Source organism: Typopeltis vanoorti, chromosome 3 (assembly GCF_054136105.1).
Source record: "Typopeltis vanoorti isolate ZY-2024b chromosome 3, IOZ_Tvanoo_1.0, whole genome shotgun sequence".
NCBI classification, from domain to species: Eukaryota; Metazoa; Arthropoda; class Arachnida; order Uropygi; family Thelyphonidae; genus Typopeltis; species Typopeltis vanoorti.
This window is the reverse complement of record NC_143551.1, coordinates 52,945,343-52,962,828: the sequence shown is the minus strand read 5'-3', so window position 1 is coordinate 52,962,828 and position 17,486 is coordinate 52,945,343. Positions and strand designations below refer to the sequence as shown.

The window sequence follows — 17,486 nt, the reverse complement described above, 5'->3', positions numbered from 1 at the left end:
AATTCCTCGCAAATCTGCAGGAACAGGTGTTGAAGAACCCTGGCATTGGAATTCGGGCTTTGTTCGTGGAGTTGCTAACTATAGTCAAGCCCTGGATAACAAGGGTAGCCAATGGTAGGCCGTATGTATGGCAGCAGGATTCGGCCCCTTGCCACACCTCTGGGAAAAGTCAAAAATGGTTGTCTGAAAATTTCTACGACTTCACCAGTCCAAATGTTTGGCCTCCAAACTCCCCAGACCTTAACCCCATGGATTATTTTGTATGGGGCGCAGTTGAAAAAGACACCAATCGCACTTCCAGTAATACAAAAGCCCAGTTAATGGATAAAATTAAAACAGTTTTTGCGGCCCTTCCCAGGGAGACTGTAGCATCAGCTTGTTCGAGGTTCCGAAGCAGAATTGAAGCTGTGATCGATGCTAATGGTGGTTATTTTGAGTAAATCTTGTTGATAGTATTGTAATTAACTCTGCCTGTAATGTTTTTTTGTCAATTCATTAAATTTAATAGATACAAAGAAGATTTTCTTTTTCCTTACGAAACTGTCAAATTTACCCCGAACACCCTGTATATATATTAAAGTTTCAAAATCTTGGAAGTTTAACACATTCATATTTATTAAGATAAGGCAGATTTAACAAATCTGCTATTGATTCTAAGAAGAGTCATTCAAGTCTATATTAACTGCAGTGAAGCATGGTGGTTTTTCCCCATCTGATTCTTTGCATGGTATCCAAGGCATGGTCAGCTAGCTCTGACTAACCATAGTTGTGGGCGTGGATGTATTTTTTACGATCTTCTAAGCAGATCGTCCAGTTTGACCATAATATGATAAGTCGCAAGAACAAGGAACCGTTTGAGCACCTGGAATAGAGAAAAGAGGAAGTGGATCCATAGGAGCACAAATTCTAATGAGGTTTGAAAACATTGCAGAGATTATATTTCTTTAAAGTTCTGGCTATTTTTTCTCAGCTGCCTCAGATATAAGGAATAGTAATGGCATTACTGTACTCTTTATATTGAGAGAGAGAGAGAGAGAGAGAGAGAGAGAGAGAGAGAGAGAGAGATGTGAGGAGGTGGAAGGGACAGATAATTTGTAGATCTTTTGGGATTGTAAACATTGGACAGGAAGTTTGGAGAATAAAGGAGCTTTTAGCTGTAAGGGAAGCTTGTGGCGGGGACAGAAGGTTGGAGGCTCTGTCGACAAGGGTTTCGATGACACCATATTGTTTAGAAGGGGAATGATGGGAACGTTTTTGTATGTATCTACCTGTGTAGGTGGGTTTTCTATAAACTAGAGTTCCATTGGGTAGAAGTGTGATTCAAATATCTAAAAAAGAAGCACGCCGTTATTTTCTTTTTCTGGGGTGCTCTCTGTTGAGATGGAGAAAGAGCCTAATGGGTCTGAGCAATGTGACGAAATAGAGAACAGATGATCAATATGTCTTGACCAAATAGAAGGTTTGCGAGTGGCACTATCAACAGCATGTTTTTCAAAATTCTCCATATGGAAATTAGCCAAATGGGGGGGGGGGGGGGAAGGAGAGAGAGAGAGCCCATGGAAGTAGTTTTTATCTCTTTGTATAAGACGTCCTTTCAAGAGAAGTAACAGCATGGATAGCAAAATTAAAGAGGTCAGTAATGTCAAAAGGGAAAACATTTTACAATAAATTTAGTGTGTCGGAAAGGGGAATATTTGTGAATAAGGAGAAGATATCAAAGCTCACCATGATATCATTATTGCCTTAAAATTAAATTCTGGATTAAAGATTTGAAATGAGTGGAAGTTTTTATGTAAGAAGAAGGGTGGTCAGTAAGTGGAATTAAAGATTTGGCAAACTGTTGGGCTAATTTAAAAGAGAGTCAGTGGCGAGACAGAGAAGATCATAGAGAAATGTTTATTAATTGGCTTATAGTTGCTAAAAATTTAAACCTGCACCTTAAGGCATAGTTATTTATTGTAACCCCAAGAATTGATTTTTTTAACGAATAAAATGCACTAATTTGGCTCTTTTTAATATAACGTAAATTGTAGTTTTTTTTTCCCAAATTGTCGTGTTAATCTTAGGATGTTTGCCAAAATTTTGGCAGAACTATGCAGCCATACCTGTTTAGGCGAGGTCAGTATTTCATAGATGTTGCAGGTTCTAAATATAGTCTCTCCGAGTGCATTCCTTGTGTTTTCTGAGGCCGATATGTTAAAGATGTATTAAAGAAATATAACTTTCATACCATTCAAACCATATTTCAAACTAGCGTCAACCAAAGGAAAAATTGCAGTCTCGTAGCAGTTAGTTCTTCGGTGAACAGATCAGGAGTGTGTGAAGGTATACTTTATACTACTTTATCTTTCAGATTTACCCTGCATATGTGGGAGAGGAATAACAGTATTTGGAGGACCTCACCCTGTTGGACTGGATGATGGTGTAATTGTTTGTGCACGTATCTTCCATTGTGTGTGTGTGTGTGTGTGTGTGTGTGTGTGTGTGTGTGTGTGTGTGTGTGTGTGTGTGTGTGTGTGTGTGTGTGTGTGTGTGTGTGTGTGTGTGTGTGTGTGTGTGTGTGTGTGTGTGTGTGTGTTGGCTTTCTATAAACAGGTAAAATAGTAAACCATCTGAAATGGGTGTGACTAGTGTGTGTCAAGAAAGGACAAGCATTTGACTCTTTTTTTAATATGAAGTGTATTTTAAGGTTGGATGTTTAGATGACTTATATATCTTGTCCATAAGGCCAAATGGCAATCCCCATCATCCATACAGCGCAGCAAGATTAAATATTTCAAAGTTGCTGTTAGATACTTGTTCTCATGTTACGTGCTAGCAAATGAGAATGAGTATCTTTCTCACTGCATGTTAGGCTCGATAGTCTCTCATGGCCAAGTAACTTAACTTCCTTAAAACCTGATTAATGCTCTGATAGGACGATTAATCTTATCAGCATAGTGTGTCATGGATGGCAATTGCGTATACTCTTCTGGTTTGCCTGATGAAAAACCCGAGTTTTCGGAAAGATGAACTTTTCACCAGCTAAGTCAAGGTGACTTAGCTGGTGAAAGCCTGAAAAGGGTTTTTCGCGTGCTAGATGGGATTCGAATTCAGGCCTTTCCATCCAAAGGGTTCAGTCGAAACGGAACTGTTGTAAATGTCCCATAAAATTAGACAAAGGATTAGAGGGAGAAATCCATTGTCATTGGATATCAATAATTTGTTTGTAGTTAATTATTTACTAACCAATTAATTAACTGGTTAGTAAATATAGATGTGATATCCAAACTAATCATAAAATCTAAATGATTAAGGATATGAGTTTTTAACTAAAGATTTGAAATGAATAGATGTTTTAAAATAATAGTAGGGAGTCATTTATTGGGGGAGGGAAAACTGATTTTGCTAATGGCAAGTTACGAACTCAAACTTGCTAAACAGTTATCAAAGATTAATTTAGATTCAGATTTTTGAAATTATTGTGCAGCTCATCTAAATAGCCACCATCCTAAAATAAACTGCACATTAGAAAAAAAAATGATTCAATGCCTATTTTTGACTCTAATCCCACATGATTTACTAACTTTTTCTATTTCCAAATTACCTATGCTACTCTTTTTTGGCATTATGTCCTAAAAATTAGATCAAATCTACATGACCCCTACCTAACCTATTGCAAACACACCCAACACCAAAGTAATAGTATTCTTTTTCCATATATCTGAAATACATCTATAAAGAAATATAACCTTCACAACACATTCAAACTGCACCACTTGCTCTCTATTTTCTATCTTCCTGTCTATCCATAATAGCAAATAGGGCGATAAGTTAACGTGTGCTTTGGAAACACATGAAATACATTCGCTACCATCATTTTGGCAAGTCTGGACTTCCAAAATATTGCCTTAATATTACTTACATACTCTTGCTTCCTAACGATATGGTCAAGTGCCAGAGCTTACTGATAAGGTGAGTTAACCAGTCGTATAAAAAGGGGAAAGTTTTTTCTCCATTAATTCCAGATACTTGGGGTTTTATTCTGTAAAAACTAGACAGGAAAACACAGACATAATACGTAGCCTCAGTTGCTTAGTAATAACTTTGCTTAGTAGAAACAGAAGAATCAAATTAAAGTATAAAAAATTATAAAAATCGCACCAATTAGTAATAATTAAATTTTTATTATAAATTCTGAATGGAAATTATATAAAGATTGTTTTTACTTTTTAGTTTTAATTAGCGTAAATAGTTATTTACAATATATATTCTTTTTAAATACACCATTCCTTAGAAAGTTTATTTATTAATAAATAAAATAATTTTATTAATAAAATAAGTTAGCTTTAATCTAACTAAGAATTAAATGTGTACATTTGAATCACAAAATGCATATTTTTATAATGGAAATAGAATAGTGTATGTACTGCATACAGTAACATATCCTAAAATAAATTGCACATTAGAAATATATATATAAATAGACACCATCCTAAAATAAACTGCACATTAGAAAAAGAAAAAAAATGATTCAATGCCTATTTTTGACTCTAATCCCACATTATTTAGTTGAAGCAATAGCAAATCATCTTGAAAAACAATGTAAACCTGCATACGATCACCTCGATTTTAACCATATATACAAGATCCACCGTAATGTCAGATATTCACTCAATTCTGCTCTCACATATTCCACTCAAATTGCACCCACCTCACCTGCTGAAATATATGCTATTATTAAGAAGTTCAAGAACAAAAAGGCTCTTGGACCCGATGGGATCTCTAACAAAGTAATAAAGCTTCTACCACGTAGAGCTATTGTCCATCTGACAAATATAATTAACTCCATCCTTCACTACAAACATTTCCCTTCCTACTGGAAACTGGCGGACATAATACCGATCCAGAAACCGTAAAAGATCCCAGATTGCCTCAAAATTGCAGACCAATCAGCCTCATCTCAAATCTCGGCAAAATTGCTGAGAAGGTAATTCTTACCAGACTCCGAGATTCAGTACTCCGACTAAATATCCTGCCTGAGGAGCAGTTTGGCTTCCGACAATCGCATAGTACCACGCAACAAATACACAGATTAGTGGAACACATCATCATGGGTTTTAACTGGCGTCAATGCACTGAGGCTGTTTTCCTTGACATAGCAAGTGCATTTGACAAGGTTTGGCATTATGGTTTGCTATACAAACTGATATCATCTGGTGTACCAACCGGAATCATTCATAGTATAAAGGCATACTCTACGATAGGCGCATGCAAGTCAGGATGTGTGGGTTAGTCTCGACACAAAAACGCATCTTGGCTGGAGTTCCACAAGGATCCTTACTAGCACCAATCCTATTCTCCTTATACTTGTATGATATACCGCATAACACATTACCTTCAATTAAAGCTCTATATGCTGATGATGATACAGCGATCTTGGCCAGATCTTTAAAGCCTCACCTAGCCATCAAGAAACTGCAAGAAAACCTACTGCTAATCGAACAATATTTCTCCAAATGGCGACTCCAAGTGAATCCCCTGAAGAGCGTAGCCGTCCTATTTTCTAGAAGATCAGTGCTTCCTAAAGAAGATATTCTCCTTTTAAACACTAAAATTCTGTGGAAAACTGAGATCAAATATCTTGGCGCAATACTGGACAGAAAACTGACTTTCAGCTCCCATATCAAGACTCTCTGTGCAAACACATCAAAAACCATAGCCCAGCTCTACCCGCTAATTAACAGAAACAGTAAGTTGAACACCAGAATCAAACTTTTCATATACAAACCGATGGTTCGTCCAATACTCACCTACGCTTCACCGGCCTGGAGTCATACTTCAAATACTAATATTCTCAAATTACAACGTATCCAGAATAAATGTCTCAGAATGATCCTGGGCGCCCCGTGGTTCATCCGAACTGTCCAGCTACATCGGGACACAAATGTCCCCTATATTTACACTTTCATGCAGACTATAGCAATCAAATTCTTCTCAAAAGCATCTGTGCACCCTAACCAACGGATCCAACTGGCTGCAGATTATGACGCAATGGATTATTTCAAACATAAAAGACCTAAAGCCATCCGAAACTTCAACACTGAGGCCTAATTTCCAGGCCCACTCAGGGTGAGCAATTAGCTCATAAACTTTCTCCACTCACAGTTTCTCTCAAGATAGCCGGGAATATGAAAAGCTTTTGCTTCACCCCTTATGTCAGTAAAGTTTATAGTTGATAGTCTAACTATATATAACTACGAACAGTCGAGGGTGTTGAATCCTTGTTAGATAGAAACTGACTGTGCTTTTGTTTTTTCATGATGATAAAGGATCAAATTGACTTTCAAGACATGAAAAGAGTTTTGTTTCATAAATCGATAACCTTATCTCAAAAGTCGCTAACAAATTTAATGAACCCCAGAGAAGGTTGTTGTAAAGAAGTCTTTGAATATTCCCGAAAACACAGCATAATATGAGAGTTTTCCACAATGCATAACTACTGTAATACCAATGGGAGTATCTTGTTTCATAAGAAATGAACGAATGTTAATCTTGTTCTCGTATTCACAAGGAGCATAAAAAATTGGTATCGCTAATAATGTATTGTTCAGGAAATAAATTTAGCGACAAGTAACGATGGTTATAAGAGCAACCTACATTTATCGCAGTAGTTGTTACACTGTGAACTATTTTTAAGTGCATCCCAACCAAAATATTGAAAACTTATAGCACATCAGTTATATTAAATGCGCTATCAGTTATATAATCCAAAAATTCACAATAGATTATTTGGAGTAATGAATAATAATAGTGGAGAGGGTATTAAAGCGAGCCCCCCCCCCCCGAGCATCACATACCTTAGCATAGTTGTTTCAAAACGAAAGGCATCGTTGATACCGAATGAACTATGCAGGTTCTCGTTATAGTTTACATTGAAGAGACATCTTTAGTTTAAAGCAGTTACTCTATGATAGAAATGGTTCAATATAATACACATTTGTATATTAACTGCGATGGGAACTGCACTTCCAAAGTAATCTGGCATTTCATTACGGAGACAGAAACTCAATGAAAGATTTGTTTAGCGCCATAATTACGCAGTTTCAACTTGAAATGAGCACTCATCAGTCTTTAGTAAGAAATGTCATCAGCGAAATTGCGATTTTGGTCCGGAGAGTCGGAGGAAAGAACGTATTTTTTGTCTATCAAGGAATCATTTTTACCTGTTTTGTTCTGCATGGGATGATGATTTAGATCAAAAGATTGTGATAGGCTGGAGAATAAAATTTTGGCATTAATCAGTAAACATTTCTCTGGCTAGTTGGCCAAGTGGATAGTGTACCCATTTGACAATGAAGGGATGTGGGTTCGAATCCTCTCCTCAGTGGGCAGGAATGTTTGTGATTTTTTTTAAATGTGGGAGACGAATTTGACTATCCGTTGAGAGCAACCCTGATTACTGGCGGCCTGAAATAACTTACAGAAGTATTGTGTTTGGTTTCTCCATTTGCAAAAGCTCTGATACAATCCTCAAGCCACTCCTCATATTAAATGCACTGTCCCTAAAAAGTACAATCTCTTTATAGATCAGTCTAATAGAAAATAGAAACAAAAACAGTCGGTTCGATTTACTGAGAATTGATACATAAAACGAGAAAACACCTACAACATATTATGGGAATATACCAAAGGTGAGAGATAGAAATCCATTTATATTGAGATAATATGCGCTCATTTTAGACTCGAAGTATTGTCAGTGAAAACTAAAAGTAAACATATTAAGATAGAACAGTATGCAAACCGAGCACACTCTCTAACACACGATACTATAGAATACAACTAAAATGAAATCTTACTGTATTATTAACAAATGTCCCGAGAATCATGTATAAACAAAGTGGAATTAACCAATTTTAAAATGAAGATAGCAGAATCTTTTCCTTCAGTTCATTACAGTATTCCTTATCTCATAACATATAAGACAGCCCAAGAAAACATTATTTTAAAATGTAATAGACTGAACCATTGGAATTAATTATCTTGACATTAATCTAGCAATTCGTAATCAGACTCTGCTACTTTTATTATTACGAGTGTCATGAATCTCAATTAAAAACAGTAAATGGTAACTTTTTTTCTCTCGTTCTATCTGTTAATGATTATTAAGCACTTCCACGAAGTATACCGAAGTCTGTCTCCTTTCAAATTAGAAATAACATTTCTCATGTGAATTACACATCATCACAGTAACTCAAAACTACAGAATCAATCAGTTAAGGAAAATAATTGCAAATTTTGCGTTCTTTCGTTTTAATACTTTTTTCACTCACAGAAAATTTTCTATTAGAACAGTACGAATTGCAGTTCATGAATCTTATTCCTGCTTTCGTTTATCTGCGATGTTGAGGTTTTTGTGATTTTGTTTCCATCCTTTGTGCACTTACACTGAGTGACCAATTTATTAGGTATGACTATCTTATAAAAAGTAGTCGCATCCCGAGGTATGGACTCCGTGAATTGTTGAAAGTTTTCCAGGAATGTAGGCCTATAAATACTCGTTGCATCTCACTGCAGTCGCCTGCGATTGGACCTCACTGTAGAGATACCAAATTAGGTTGATATCTAACGACTAGGAAGCTTAATAAAGTATGATAATATCACCGTCTTGTTCCAGAAACCATCTTGGAAGGCCTTATGACACCATCCGTTATCATACTGGAAGAAACAATTGATGCAAGTGGTTCAACAATGTTCGAGTAGATAGTGCCATTCACACGTCATTCTACTAGTATCGGAGAGAAGAAAACACTTGCCCTACCAACATACCTCCAGATTTCAGTGTTTCTACCTGTCATTACGAACCCATTGATTCATGATACTGTCTCGTCAAATCCTACCGCAAAGCCATAGAAATTTAGGTGCATTCTCGAATGGAGAGCCTATAAAAGAAGTAAAAAATTTCAGCTATTTAGGCACAGTTTTTAGTGAAGATGGCAAATGAAAGTTGGAAATAGATAACAGAGCAAATGTTGGTATGGAGAGCCAGGTGGATAAATTTAAAGCGAATAAGAAGGAAATTAGCCGAAACACAAAACGAGCAGCAGACAGTGTTCAAACCAGTTTTATGTTGCGGATCTGAGATTTGGATTAGAACTAAGCACTATCAAAGACTGGAGAGCACAGATGTCAGAGTTCTGAGAAAAATTAGGATAGTGAACAAATAATATCTAAAAATGAAGATATTAGAAAGGAACTCAATATTGTTAGTATTCTAGATTGTTTAAACAGAGCCAATGAGCTAATCTTAACCACTTAAATAAAATGGGTGAGGAAAGGTTAGAAAAACAGTGTTTGATGCCAAGATGACAGGAAAGAGAACCCAAAGAAAGATCAAGGTCAAGGTCGATTGATTCAATTAGAACTACCTGAGAAGAACGAAATGTTAGATATGACAAAACTGGAGTGCTGATAAGTAACAGAGTAATTTGGAGGAAATTTGTTGATAGAAGGCCAATAATAATGTAAACATAATTATATAGTGCTGTCATAGTAGTCTGAACACCTCTTGAGGGTACATACAGGGCATCAGTGATGATGATTATGATATACGTAAACGCTACTATCAGAGTACAGAATGATTAAGTTTACATTCTTACTAATCTCTTGTTAACAATTTACTCTAAATTAGTCTATTACTTGTCAGTACTCCAGAACAACATTTCGTGCTTCTAAGGCACTTCTGAATTAATCCATCCATCCAAAAACTTGATTTTCCTCTAGATCTTTTTCCAGTCATCTTGGCATCAAACACATGTTCTACTAACTTTTATTCTTCTTCCATTCTATTTAAGTGACCATAGATTAACTCTACTCACACGTTTAAATGCTAATAATGTTTAGTTCCTTCCTTCAAGTTCCTTTTGTGTATGGGTCAGATATAAAGAATGTCTTCATTTTTAATATGATTCTGACAATCCTGCCATCTTCAGACTCCTTCAGTTTTCTCTCAGAACTCTCATATATCTGTGGTCTCTATTATATGATGAAGCGTTTTATTTCTAACCCGACTCTCAAATCCATAACTATAAACTGGTTTAAACACTGTCTTGTATACAGCTTTTTTTAGTGTTTTGGTTAATTTCTCTCTTATTTCATATAGATATATTCAACTGGCCCCAGTATACCAGCTATGCTTAATTTATTTGTCTATTTAATATTTATTTAATTTAATTTCCATATTTAATTTCCCATCATCACTACTAAAAACAGTGCCTAAATGGCTGAAATATTTTATTTGTTCTACAGGTTCGCCATTCAGGATTCAGTTGAAGTTTTTGTATTATTGCCTATTTCTATAGTTTTGGTCTTTTTTATTGCTGATTTTCATGCAAAACTCGTTACAGATGTTATTACATTTAGTTAGAGAATCCTGGAGACTTGCACGACGTTTAGGAGTACATCATCTGCAGTAAGCTAAGTTTCATATCTCCAATTCTTATACCAAGCCTAATACCACTTTCTTTTCATAATGTGATCGATATAGGTGGTGTACGAGTGGAAATAATCTGCACCTTTATCTTATGCTTGATTTTACATCAAACCTGTATTTCCTTCAATTCTAACTGCGACTGATAACTTAAATATAGACTACGTATTGTTCTATTTATATATTATCTGATATAATTGTAGTATTTCGAAAAGGTTTCTCTGGGAAGCTTTTCGCATGTCTTTTCCAGATCCACAAAATTAAATACAGACCCTTGTTATATTGCGACGATTTCTCAACTATTTGTCGTAAAGGAAAATCTGATCTTGACAACTTCTATCTGGCCCGAACCCAGCTTGTTCTTCTCCAAGTTTCTATTCCACAATTTTTTCTCAGAATCTTCCCAGGTTTGCTTTCATAAATCTACACTTTTAATTTCAACACAAACTATGTTTTAATTATAAATAAATTTTGCCATATTGCTTTAAGTTCTCTTTCCCCACAAAAACAGTAATAACAGCAGGGTCACCACGAACAATGCAACAAACCCTTTTAGCAAGCGACTTTCTCTGTTTCTGAGATCATTTCATTTGTGCATCTTCTTTGAGAATTGAATATTTTGCGTGCTCAGATTAAACAGAGCAATTTAGCAGGAAACGTCAACACGAATATTAACTACCAAAATTAGTCTCTCAAAAGAAACGAATGTAATTGAATGCAATTAAAAACAATAACTTAAAAAGTTCTTAAAACTTTTTGACATAAAACTATTAAATAATTATTTCATACTATTTATTTAATGGTGTATTTATGTATTTCCTTATTCATTATTTATATACATTTTAAAAATAATAAATTTAATTTATAATAATAATTTATTTATCATATGCTTCTATGTTTAATACCAATTTTCAAAAATTATAATGAGCTATATATATTAAAGCCATAACCCTGAGGTTATGGATTTAATATATATTCTTAGTCTGAAAACGCTAAAAATTTATATTTTCGTAATGCGCGCATTAATAGCAGGTACATTGACGTTTGAATGGATTTAAAAGATTTTGATTAAAGTTATAAAAAACAACAACAACAACTGTGATTATCATTAAGAGATTTGCGATCAAAATCAATATGGTAGATTTATGACGTCATCGGTTCCAATTGACCAATGAGAACACAAAGTTTTCTTTCACAAGTTAGTGATTGAAATAGGAATAATGAACCTTTCTTTCACTTAATCGAACAATATTCTCTACTTTTATTTTACTTCAATTTCCCAAAGGAATTCACTTGGTTTCTACAATACTGGCGAAACTTTATTCTTAGTCCAGACTTAACTGGCGTTCTCTTTCGAATTGGTTCGTTTCCGCGGTTATAAATGGTTGCACGGAAAGCGTTGAAAGAAAGCACTGCCTTTTCTTTAAAGGTAACGATCGCGAACTTGAGAAAGTTCTAAATTTTAGATACCCTTTTCATTCTAATACTAGCATCTGGCCATTACCGAAGGTAACACGAGATTCCTACGTATAGGTGAAGAAAGGAAATAAAAAAAAAGATGTCTGCACTTTCTTCTGATAGATTGCGGTACAGAAATATGAAAGTATGAGGGGATGACGAAATAAAAAGATAGAAAGTTAGAGTGGAAATAATGGAAGGGTAGCTGAATGTAAAGTTAGGACATTCTCTGGTGAAGAAAAAGAAATACAAAGAAAGAAAAGAGAATTTGGAATTTGAGCGTTACCTAAAAAAATACAATAAAAAAGGCCTAAGCCGTTGTTGACCTTAATATGATCACTGATATGTATTGTACCGCAGTGCGGTCTTTTGCATGTGTAACTATATACATATATATATATATATATATATATATATATATATATGAATATTTTTATAGTAGTCGGCATCTTAATCCAAGTGTCAACCAAAAATATATGAAAAATGGAAATAAAAATAGAGTTAGAGAAAGTTGGCAATTTGCCAACATAATGTTTGCGATAAAATCAACAAGGTAGTGCCTTTTATCACGTGATTTTTGTTAGCTGTATAAAAATAAACAGATGGCGCCTCTAGCGGATGAACGTCATTTTTGCAACCAATTTATGTCAATGTGTAACAACCGAAGCGAATATCACTTGTCTTTGATAGCGCAATGCGAATGCCGTTTTGTTGGATTATCACACTAGTAATCAATCAATCAATAGGTGACAGATTCTAATGAAACCGTTAATGTTAATCTACGCTAACTTCAGCAAAATTAACATTTATATTTACTCTGAAAAAATATTGAAAACTAATGAAATGTATCTTCAAAATGAACGTGCCACTTCTAATAATAATAATAATGATAATAATAATAACTAGAGTAGTGATGTGATTAACTCATTTCTCTGTATTCTCATTTTAGCATACTTTGCATGTTACTTTATTTTAAATGTAAATCTGTCCTTTTTAAAGTTTTACGTAATTCGTTAAATAAACTGAAATAATGATGGTTTTGTAAGCGTTGCAGGCTTTCCCGTGTAGGCTGTGAATGTAGCCGGAGTTTTTATGTCGCGCCACTTTACGATATACTATTTTCCATTTCTAAATAAAATACAACATAAATGTAAACCATCTAAATAAATACAATACAGTAAAATTATTATTTATAATACGACATATTTCAAGCAAATATTTATAACATGATTTTAACAAATAAAAATAATACTAAATTAGTTTTCAAAATATTTTGAAAAGAAAAAAAAAATTTAAAGAAAAAAATTCCAATATACCTTTTAATTTATTATAAAAGAAAGATTGATCTAGAAATAATATAATAATGACAGCGTTATTAGTAGACAGTGTAATAATATTAGTAAAAGTAGAGCGTGTAATGTAATATTTTTCACCGTACCCAAGAAGAGTTGTATTACACAGATTTGTAATGTATTAAAAAATGAATTTTTTTCTTAGGTTGAGAAAGAGACAATATGATACTTGCCATCTTAATTTCATCCACCGTTGCTAAATTAATTATACGCTGAAAGTTGCGTGATTGCTGTTTGAAAGTAGCCGGTTGGTAAAGACAAAATATTTCATCTTCTCTCACCACACACTTTTTTCGCTCCTTCTGAGAATAAATAATCGTTTGAATTCAACTGTATTTGTGTGTGTGTGTGTGTGAGAGAGAGAGAGCATTTTACACTATTGTTATCATAAACTGACACAGACAACCAAGTTGTAGGTGATGAACTTTTATTTCTTGTCATAGTGTTTAAATTATCACAAAAGATAACCCGTGGTCCCCAAGTGTCTCTTACAAAGCGCATGTACAAAGCATTTTGATACAAACATTACAAACAGAAGATATTATATTGCTGTTTGAGCAAACCTTACAAATAACATTGAATACCTGAGCATATTGGAAATAAATAATAAATACTGAGACACTATGGAAACTACAAGGTGTAGTTTAAAATTGGGATTGATCTGGTGGTAGCAAAACCACTTGTGTACGTGTGCGTGAGTGGGTGGGAAGGGGATTAATACGTTCAACACTATAAATCTGTACAAATGTATACGTCACCTGATTTAGATGTAGTTCACAAACTAACTGATGTATCAAAACATTTAAAAGCGGGTTTCATTCAATACGTTCATTTCGATAGAACATGCAATATTTATACTGATTTGGAGATTTTCTATTTAAAGAAAATAAACAAAAATATTATTGTTAGCTGATTGAATTTATGTAAATATTATGTGATATAACCAGCTGTTCATCCATGGTAAACTGAAGTTAAAATGCAGGTTTTAACGAGACAAACAAGCAATTATACATTATTTTTTTTTAGATATAGGAACAGTGATAAAAACGAAATACTGTCCATTGATAATTATGAGTTTTAGTAGACAAATTATATACAAACACATAGCAAAACAGTTGACAACAGTGAAAAAAAACGGAATATTGTTTTTCAATAAGAAGTCACTTTGATAGATTTCCATCGGAATATACAATCTACAGTTTACTGTGCTTATTTCTAAGTCACAGATTAGTGAAGATAAAGAAAACAATGGGATGAACAAAAGCATCTTTCATTGAAAGAGCCAATTGCCTTACTCATGATTAATAATATATGAATGGCTTGCACGTGGTCCCTTTAAAACCCTGTCATCCGGCTAGGTTAAAGAAATTTAATTAAAAAAAATATTATTTATGGTCTTTATCCTGGCTTAATAAATGAATATTGTAATTTAATAGAAAAACAGGCTAAAATCGTTTATTAAATTAGAAAACCTGATCTCAAAAATTCGCATGAAAATAAATAAAAATCTTTTATAAATCAATTGCCATTCAAAGTTTTTTCAGTAAATAAGCAACATACATAATCGTCTGCTTATAGTACTTAACACTAGGGGCGCTATTATACTCTAACTCTTTTTTTGTTAATATATTATATTTTTTTAATTTCTAGTTTGCAATCTGAGGCACTTTTTCATTAAAGTAAGATTTTATAAAACGAGAACATAAATGAATGATTTCCGTAGAACAGAAAATAAAGTAAATATACATCATTTGACTAGAATTATTCACTGGTAATGTAAATAATATCCCTCTCCGAGAAACCATTATTAGGACTTAATAAACACCCATCAAATTCAGTTCTTCTCTTAACAGCTGTAATTGATATGTTGTGAAGTCATTTAAATGAACGAGTCCGATTATCTGTATGGATAATTACTGAACACATTAGCTTACTGTACTTTATTTTTCCACACAGTCTATGACTACTCAAAATATTTCATTTTTGACACGAATAGCTTGTGTATCAATAAAAGACAATGGTGATTTTATAGTATGCATTTTTAGATATAATTAAAAGTTATTTATTTGTCATTTTTAATTTACGAATTTTTACTAATTGATCAAATTGTATTTCTTATTAAAGGATCAAGCACTTAAAAATAAATATAGATTAATAATCCTTAGAATTATTTAATTATTATTAATAACTTAAAATACACATTTAAATAAAGCAATTTATCGAATATCCTGAGAGTTTCAAGCAAATAATTCCAGCATTAACAAACATACACTGTACAATAGAAGAAAGTCTGTCATAAAATTTCGCAGACTGATTAAGATAAGATTTAATTTGGTGGGGGAAAGAAGGTAAAAAGTCAAAGGGAAAAGAGCTTGTAAGGACATAAAGGTGTTCGAAATGCATCACCGTTTTAGCCAGGGACGATGACCCAAATTAGGAGTTTTTGTGCGGGATAATTGTAATGGTGAAACAACCAATCGTCTGTACCCTTACGACTGATTCTCTTTTATTGAATCGTATTTTTTTAACTTTCTAAAATGCTTCAATACTATATTAACCCAGCTTCAGTATCTGAAATGATATTTCTCAGTATATCACAAATTGGTTTGTATTAGTCTTATTCAATGTTTGCCATTTTAATGACGTTAAAAAAGCGAAGATCAGTCTACGAATTTTTCGACAGACTTTTATACTTGACAACTTAACTGGCTTAAATTTGAGCATATCCCTTTTATCTCTCTCTCGTTTGAAATTGAGCAAGTTTCTCTCTAAATAAACTAGCTCCAAGTAGTATTTTCATAGTTCATTAAAAAGAAGTACTATGGATGGTCAAATACGTAGACGGAATTTATCTCATAGATACCGTGGTGTGTGCTTAAAACAGATTTGCTTACGAAAGCAGAGCACCATTGTAATATTATGGAATGTTGTACTAATCAAGTTATATATTCGAAATATGCCGAGTGATGTGTATTATTATCCCATTCCCAAGTTCCTTGCTTTATTTCTTATGCATCACGTGACCACCTGTTAATATCCAAGGTGATCCCGAGGCTGTAACATCCACCGACTAGTTTTTTTTTTGGTAACTTTTCTGATTTCAGTTACTCTTCTCTCAAAAAAATGACGAGTTCTAGTAGGTGACTGTTAAAAACATTATAATACAAATTTCAACACTTGAGAGTGAGATTCTTGTTTTTATTCCTCTTAAAGACCGACGACTGTAAAAAACAAAAATCACTCACAGAGGGCGCTAAACTGTCATCGTATAAAATGATGATAATAAGATGGTTTGTAGAATGGAAGGGTGGCATTATATACACATACACAGACACACAAGTTCACACAGCTGTCACATTCCAAGAAGAAGTCTGAGCTTCTGTCACTTCTGGATTTCGTATGGCTTTAGAATGTGCATGTTCACTTTGGGGACTAGCTTTTCCTATCCTCGGTTGTCCTTCTTCTTTTACGGAGGATGAAACAACACAGGGTGAAAAGGTTTGCAGACTGGTACCTCTTTCCACTCCATCTGCATCTTCCGTTGTAAATCCATGAGTCTCTTCTGTAACCGCACTTTCACCACCACCACCACCAGACGGCGCTGTGGATTCGTGACGTAAATTAGTAAGTCTAAATGGAGTAGTGTGCGAGGACGGCCTATTGATAGATCCGGAGAGCAGACGTTGTGCTGAGCCACTGATGACGTGTTTATTGGATGGCACATCAGTCGATGGAACACCGTCCAAACCGTCTTGGTGACCCATCATCGCAGCGTGGAAAGCTACTCGTTCCCTGAAATAATCATCATTTGGTTTCGGCCTGAACATTACTTTACGGTGTGAACCTGAGCTATTATCGAGATCTGGAGTTAATGGGCCTAATTGATGCAAACTTCTCCATTGTAGTCTATGGAAAGCTTCTTGGTCTTCTTGTTCGCATAAAATGCCTTCCATTGTTGGATCAGGATAGCTTAGAGAATCTGGCATGGAGCGATCAATGCCGACAATATTCACTGGATCGTCTAATAACTGTAAAACCTCTTTGCGTTCTTGAAAATCTCCGGATGTCACATCAATATGGGAATACATTCTTCTGATTCTGTCCATCCTTCTTTCGACATCGGCTTGGACTTTGGTTGTGCAGTTTCCTTCGATTTTTTCTGGTTTCAGAAAACCTACAATAGATATACTTATAAGTACTTTTTCTTG

General features: G+C 34.3%; 1 protein-coding gene across 2 annotated transcripts in view; it reads right to left on the bottom strand.

Moving 5' to 3' along the window:
- Positions 1–13,734: 13,734 nt before the first annotated feature.
- LOC150108151 (uncharacterized) overlaps positions 13,735–17,486 on the bottom strand; it is a 122,320-nt gene continuing 118,568 nt past the window's right edge. For both annotated transcript variants that reach the window (XM_090415615.1, XM_090415617.1), the window contains exon 30: positions 13,735–17,452. In XM_090415615.1, the coding sequence (XP_090271741.1) occupies positions 16,620–17,452 (833 nt within the window). In that variant the 3' untranslated portion in view covers positions 13,735–16,619. The remainder of the gene's footprint in view (positions 17,453–17,486) is intronic.